The sequence below is a fragment of the Phoenix dactylifera genome, chromosome 1 (genome assembly GCF_051530095.1).
Source record: "Phoenix dactylifera cultivar Ajwa chromosome 1, Ajwa_hap1_PhDact_Kaust_v1.1, whole genome shotgun sequence".
Classification (NCBI taxonomy): Eukaryota; Viridiplantae; Streptophyta; class Magnoliopsida; order Arecales; family Arecaceae; genus Phoenix; species Phoenix dactylifera.
The window spans coordinates 66348399-66355529 of record NC_143190.1 but is presented as its reverse complement, the minus strand read 5'-3'; the positions used below and the strand labels follow the sequence as shown (position 1 = coordinate 66355529).

The 7131-nt window shown below is 43.8% G+C and overlaps 1 protein-coding gene across 1 annotated transcript; it reads right to left on the bottom strand.

Moving 5' to 3' along the window:
- Window positions 1-1188: 1188 nt before the first annotated feature.
- On the bottom strand, window positions 1189-6121 carry LOC103695570 (putative phospholipid-transporting ATPase 4). Its single transcript, XM_008776934.4, has 10 exons — window positions 4074-6121; window positions 3867-3977; window positions 3431-3707; window positions 3254-3342; window positions 3082-3169; window positions 2754-2963; window positions 2555-2680; window positions 2277-2375; window positions 1996-2187; window positions 1189-1875 (listed from the first exon to the last, which is right to left on the bottom strand). Exons 1-10 carry the CDS (start codon window positions 5927-5929, stop codon window positions 1189-1191), a joined length of 3735 nt encoding a protein of 1244 aa, XP_008775156.3. The 5' UTR covers window positions 5930-6121.
- Window positions 6122-7131: the final 1010 nt, after the last annotated feature.

Here is a 7131-nt window from a genome sequence, read left to right as displayed (position 1 = left end):
ATGTCCCGCTTCAGACTATCTTCCGATTTATGTTCGAGAAGTCGAAAGAAAAAGGGCATGTTGGCTGAACTCTTTAATCAAAGGATAAAGAATTGGAGAATCAGGTTACCTTCTTCTAGCTCTTTGCCGGTCTAGTCACAATTCACCTAGTTGTCGGGTCTTCTTGCCACAGTCACTTCGAACCAAGAGGAGGATTAGATCATTTGGAAGTCAAGCAGTAACGACAAATTTTCCTTAATATCAGAGGCATTAAATGCAGGTTCGCATCTTCTCTTTGGAATCTTTCTATTATTCTTAAGATTAAAGATTTCCTTTGGTTGTGTTGGAGAAAAAACTAAATTCTAAAAAGGTGATTAGAAAGAAAGTTGGCAAGTACCCTAGCAAATGCGTATTGTGCAATCAGACTTTAGAGACGGCAGACCATCTTTTTTCTTGCTGCCCCTTCTTCTCATCTAGTTGGAACATGGCGTGCTTGGCTCTTAAGGTGCTGCATCCTCAATCCTCTTTTAGTTGCCTTCATCTCAACTAGATTCAGAGGAACTTTCAGAAAAAGGTTCAACCAATTGTTCTTATATTTATTGCGCCTATTGTGTGGGTGTGTTGGAAAGAATAAAATTCCAAGATTTTCCTTAACAAACATTCATCTATTGCGGTCATAGCCTCAGAAGGACTTTACATCTTCAATGACTGGTCTACATTATGTGACCAAGATCTTCTATCAGAATTTGGGTGAGTTCAGACAAAGGTTAGAAATTCCTTAGAGATCTTCTGACATACAAGATATCTGGTTCTTTCTTCACTTTTTTTCTTTTATCTTGTTTCATATACCACCTGTAATATAACTTCTTTAAATCTTCCCTCCTCTCTCCTATAATTTTTTTCCAAATCTTCAATAAAAGCCGGGTGGCTATCCCTGCTTCCCTTTCCCTCGAAAAAAAAAAGAGAACAAAAGACAGTCTCTCTAACCAGACTACTGGAAATTGTGAATCTTAGCAAGCAAACAAACAAACTCATCACTCTCTATCATCTGAAAAAACAAAACACTACCAAACCATAATACAAGAAGCATACATGCGCAAACATGCACCTCAAATGTATCCACGAGATTCATTCAGCATGTTGCAAAAATTGTACAGTGTTTTGAGAAGAACTGAAGCCAGATCTTTCAATCCTTAAAAAACATGGACACTAAAGCACATCTGGAGGAGGTGTTGCTACCACAGTTTGTCCGCTCAAAGACGAGACTTTGCTATGCAGTTTTCCCTTCAGCTGCCTGATCTTTGCATCCACCCTCGCTGTGAAACCGATCTTTGTCGCCCACCTCGCCTTAGATCGTTCCCTGGTCCACATAATCTGATCCTCCACATCTTTCTTGTAGTACTTTATCTCTTGGATCACATGGTGATCCATTGGATTGTATAACCTCTGGTAGGAGATGTGGATCAGATAAGGGAGATTACAAGCTGCGGCGACCAAGAGAGTTACAGCCCAGAAGATGGGGGCTGGTGCAAGGGCTTCTACAAGTAACCGGAAGGCATCCCCAGATACTAGCGGTGACGACTCGCCGTAGGCCAGAAGGAAGAGGTACCAAGTGGCAATGCTTCCCCACACAAGGACTATTTGAATCCATGTGAAGTGACTCATTGTAAGGGCGATCTGCATGTTGACAGCACAGATGATGCAGGTAAACATGGTAGTCCCGATGGCAGCCATGTCGGCAGTCTGTCCCCCTCGGAGGAATGCCTGAGTAAAGAATATCCCAATATTGAGGAAGAAGATCATGAGGGATGAGTAAAGACCATTAGCCATCCACCCAATAATCCTATACCAATCAAAGAACAGATTCTTTGCCCCTTGCTGGTACAAAGCTGGAAACTGCATGCATTGAAAGGTGCAAAAAAATGAGCAGGTATTGGAAGATGATCTCTCTTAAAAGAATGAGTGAAACAAAACATTTGAACCTATGCTTTCCCTAAACTATGCCGCGAGACCAACCTGTAGGCAGACTTCAGAAGACACATCTTGCTCGAAGACTCCTAGTGATATCACCGGCAGTGAGGTGAGGAGGACATTGAATAATATCATGTACCAGTCATCATAGACTGATTGCCCAGAGAAACCGGTGTATGCCTCGAAGTAGAACAATGTGAGGCCGAAGGCTATGTTCTTGTAGAAGAAGTAGCATATCTGAATGCATTTTAAGAGTTTTACGGAATATGAATCTAGCATGAACGAAACGAAGCAAAAGAAAAGTATATATTCTGTTTATTTCATACCATCTGTGCAATCCTCTTATAACACCAGTGTCCGTGGACAACCAAAAGTCGCTCGAGGTACCGAAATTGGGAAATGGAGAAGTCGCTAGCCATAACAGCCTGCAGAATGCTGAGACCTGTGAATTTGCTGACAACAAAGTAGGCTATTTTCTGACTAAGGCCTACTGACCAATCATCTCCTTATGTGATAAACGTTTTCATCTGAAAAACTCACAAACTCATCTAAAAGGGAAATAAATCCTGAAGGTAGCTAGATAAGCATTTGTCACACCACCAACCTGCATTCCTTCCACTCCACTGATACCGACACCAATATCGGCCTCTTGAATCATTCCAACATCATTTGCACCATCACCTATTGCTAGAGTAACTTTGCCTGTGCCTTCTTTTACCAACCGAGTCACCTGCAGCAAGATATATGGTTCCAGTATGACTCATGGTATTTATCAAACATGAACAATGGCTTGAAAATCTAACCAGTGCTTTCTGCTTAGGGGAGACGCGGCAACAAATTACAGAAGCACAATCGACTGCTAGACTTAAGAACTGATGCTTCATGTCTTCCTCCAATGCGTAGGTTAAAGCTTTCCCATCAATGATCAGAGCAAATGCTGCATGGGGATCAGTTTCTAATTTGATCATTTGAGAGGCATTAGTAATTTGCTTCTGGATATCCTCCTTCACAGCCTGATCAGTCACCAAAGACAGAACCAATGCCTATCATGAAATCAACTTCCCGCACAGAAAAATAGCTGATACAGCAACTGATGACATACATATGACTCAAAGATCAGCAGCTCAGTACCTTATTTGCGTCTTGGGTTATTAATTCCTTGTTCATTGGGGATAAACGAATTTGTTTCATGCCCTGCCGAAGTAAACTGCATGCAAATCTACAAGAGCAAACAAACTCCCATTTAAGATATGCCTATGCTAAATGGCAATTTTCTGCAAACTGAATGGGGATGGAGGCATACCCTATGTTGACTGCAGTTTCCATCTTATCACCTGTCAGAACCCAAATTTTGAGACCAGCTTGTGCTAGTTTATCAATGCACTGAGGAACCTGCGGAGGATGAGAAGGAGAAGGTCAAAAGGAATGCAAGGAACCTTCAACTTAACAATGTAAAACTGTGAAGAAAAAAAAAACTGACTCCTTTTTGTAATTTGTCCTCTACAGCAGTCGCACCAACAAGAACTAATTCCTTTTCAATCATGTCAGCGGCTTGTTCCAGTTGAGCTTCCCGGTCTGGTCCTAGAGCAGTTTTTGCTTTGAGAAACTCAGTGTTCCAAGCTGAATACTCAGATTCCTCGAGCTTCCTGTATGCTAATGCCAAAGTGCGCAATCCAGCTTCTCCATATTCATTTAGATGCTTGCTTGTATCCGCCTCATACATTCTTCCATTCTTTGACAATCTATCGAAGATGATGCTGTGTGGTCCAAAAAAACATAATGCAAATTCTAAAATTCTTACGATCGCAGTTGCATAGAAGACTGTAATTGCGTTAATTATCATGCATGAAGAATTTCAAGTGATCATGCGTTAATTATTATGGACAACTTATCCAGAAAAAAAAATATGGACAGACCTGTCTGCACCTTTGCAAAGAAGCAGCAGCTGTCCATTCTCATCCCGTATAACGACCGACATCCTTTTCCTCTTGCTATTGAATTCCAATAGATTGAGAATCTTGAACTCCCTGTAAGATTGGTAGTCAGAGAACAGAGAGCACTCCTAGAGGATTTAGGAGGGAGAGAGATAGCAGCAACTGAAAAGCTTCGGTCCATATTCTGACCTTTCTATTGGCTCTGCAGAAGAAGGATATCTTTCCCGAACGAATACACTAGTTTGAGTCCTTCTACAGAACTCAAACCCAAACTCTCTGGCAGCAACAAGAAAAGCACCTTCATCTGGCGACTCTGCTTCGTAGGTAAAGCCACCAGTTTCCTCATCTAGCTCAGGAATTGCTGTGTGACAAACCGCAAGTATTCGAAAGAACAAAAGAATCGTGCCTGGATTGGGTTCCGACATCCAATTTCCTTGCATGAGCCGATCATCTTCGAAACTGAAACCTCTTATCATAGGCTTCCGCGGCTTCTCAATCTTGCAAGTAATTCCACCTTCCAATTCGATCTCTGGCGATGACCCAAAGCCACTTCCGCCATTCTCCCAATAATCTATACCGCCACCGTTCTGCACTGAACCACCGGATTCTTCAGACGCAATCTGCTTCGCAGCGGCAATCTCTACTTCGCTAGAACTGAGACCATACGGGAAGCCTGCGATCGAGCATTTCAAGAAGTCCATCTGATTGCAAGTCAAGGTGCCCGTCTTATCCGATAAAATCGTATCGACCTGCCCAAGCTCCTCATTCAAATTCGAGGTCCGGGCTTGAGCGGGATTCCCGGTCTCCTCATCATACATTTGGAGATCTTGATTGATGAACATTGCCTGCAAGACCTTCACAACCTCGATCGAAACATAGAGCGAAATTGGTATAAGATATCCATACAGGATAAGAGCTGTCACGAGATGGAAGATGCCGGATAATCCCGGCGTTGATGGGCTGTAGAGGTGGCTGTCGTCGCCCCGCTGCGGCTGCAAGTACCACCACGATGGCATTTCGAGCTTCGTCTTCACCGCGAACCCGAGGGAGCTGATCAACGAAACTAGGACGAGGACGGTGAAGAGGATATAAATTATGCGGTCCATTTTTTTCTCTACTCTGCTTCTTTTAGATGGAGACTCGGTTGCATTCTGCATCACTTTGGTGTCGTGACCAGTGAAGATGACGACTCCATATATGTAGCTGGTGTTCCGAAGCTTCGAATCTCTGAGAAGAACCTGACTGGGATCGAGAGCATAGACCTGCCTCTCGTGCTCCAGATTACCCGCGAAAGTGTAGAGGCTGGGATTCGGGTCCTCGCATCGGATGGTGGCAGTGAAATCCTTAAATGAGCGATCGTCTTCGAAGGGCAAGGTCACCTCCAACGATCTCTTGACCTTCAAGTTCGTCTCCCCATCCAAATTCATGGTCTCTACGTAGCATATCCCGTCCTCGTAGCCCGACGACAGCAGGAGGAGGTCTGCAGGGAAGAACTGGTTCTTCTCCACCCTGACGACATCGCCGACCCGAATCTTGTGCCAGAATTTGTTGCTGAAGCGGCCGTTCCCCTTGTGAACGAGGGCCTTGCGGAGGTTGACCTTCATGTCCTGCACGAACCTTCGCCAGTCCTCGAGCGCCTCCTTCGCCATGCTGAGCCCGACGACGAAGGCCAAGGGTGCGATCATGCTGACAGGGGAGAAGGGAGATATGGAGGTGACGGACAGGCAAGCGGCGAGGAGGAAGTAGAGGTTGGCGACCCGGCGGAACTGCTCGAAGATGGCTTTGGGGAGGAAGGTGACGATGTTGTACTTGGTGGTGGAGATATAATTGGTGGGGTAATCGAGGGGCTTCCTTTTGTGGGCGCGCGGCTGGTTGCAGCGGACGATGCGGGAGTGGCCGGGACCCGGGAGGGGGAGGGAGAGGGAGAGGGAGAGGGAGAGGGAGGGGCCGGCATCGGCGTTTATCGACTCCGGGTGGCGGATGCAGGAGAAGGTGTAGATCTTGCTCCATCGGAGCTTCTCACGTATCCTCCCCGTCCTCGGCATTGTTCTTCCCTTCTCTTCTCTTGGTTTTTTTCTCACTTCCGACTCGAAACCGAAGAAAACTATTCCCGTCACCTTCGATTTATTCCTTCAGAGGGGCATTCGAAGGACGGGCAAACTGGTGCATGGAAATTTTGGCTTGGTTTTGATGCATGGAAATGCCTTCAAGAATCCGAAATCACAAGAAAGGATTCGAGTTTTGCTGAAACCAACGCCAAGAACAAGACGATTCATTAGGAAAGGAAATAATAAACTAAGTTCTGAAATCCACGAGGTATTGAGGGTTTCATACGATTGGAGATCTAATCTCAGCGACACATGCATGCATTATCTGGGCTAGAAATTTGGAGTTTTGAACGTAAACTTATACGAAAGAAAAGTATATTAAAAACTAAGAAAATCGACCAAATTGATCGGGAATCAACAAAGACGGCAAATAAACGCGGAAAAAATTAGAATAAAATACCTGAAATTAACAGCCTGACATCCTTCGAAAACACAAATCTAAAATGTACGTAGAATCATGAGGAAACGGGACGGGGCCCGCCCTGGTCATCCATGGAGAATTCCGCATCGCTTGACCTGCCTCGGAATTCGTGCGCAAGAGAGGAGAGGGAGAAGGAGCAAGGAGGAGAGAGCTTTCGCGGCTCGCGCGGTTCGTCCCGAAACGACGCCAGGAATTTCCGGTATTGGTTGCTAATTTTTTTCGAAACTTTTTTTTCACAATTAATATTTCTATTATTTTTTTTTCTATTTTTAGCTTCTTTTTTTTTTTTAGTTCCCACTCCTTGGATCGGAAAGAGAGTAAATGTGTTGCAGATCAGGGCTAACTTGAGGACTGGCTTGGACACGATTTATGGTTAATAAAATAAAAAATATTTTTTTAGGAAAAAAAAAGGAAATTTAGTATCTCTAACGTTTATCTTGCTTGTTTGTTAATAGAGGCCAAAATGAAGAATTCCTTGCTACTTTTGTTTGGCTGATAGGAATGATGATGGAGCCAACGTTAATTTATTGTTGTGAAATGTGTTTGTACTGTGATAACTGTTCTTTTTTTTTTTCTTAGCGATGGTTGTTCAGTTTTCTTCATAATAGTTCGTATTCATCCTTCTTTCTTTGTTTATCATTGTTTAGATTCATGACATTTCCTTGTCATTGTTTTACATTCCAATTGTTGCATTGCTAAATGGGAAGAAAAGCTGGTT

What these genes read in the sequence shown, in the direction of transcription:
- LOC103695570 (XM_008776934.4), bottom strand. Translation starts at nt 5,929, where the DNA reads ATGCCGAGGACGGGGAGGATACGTGAGAAGCTCCGATGGAGCAAGATC. An exon ending in CTTTGCAAAGGTGCAGACAG is followed by an intron (nt 3,708 to 3,866) that starts GTCTGTCCATAT and finishes TGGACCACACAG; the next exon opens with CATCATCTTCGATAGATTGT. An exon ending in AGGACAAATTACAAAAAGGA is followed by an intron (nt 3,343 to 3,430) that starts GTCAGTTTTTTT and finishes CATCCTCCGCAG; the next exon opens with GTTCCTCAGTGCATTGATAA.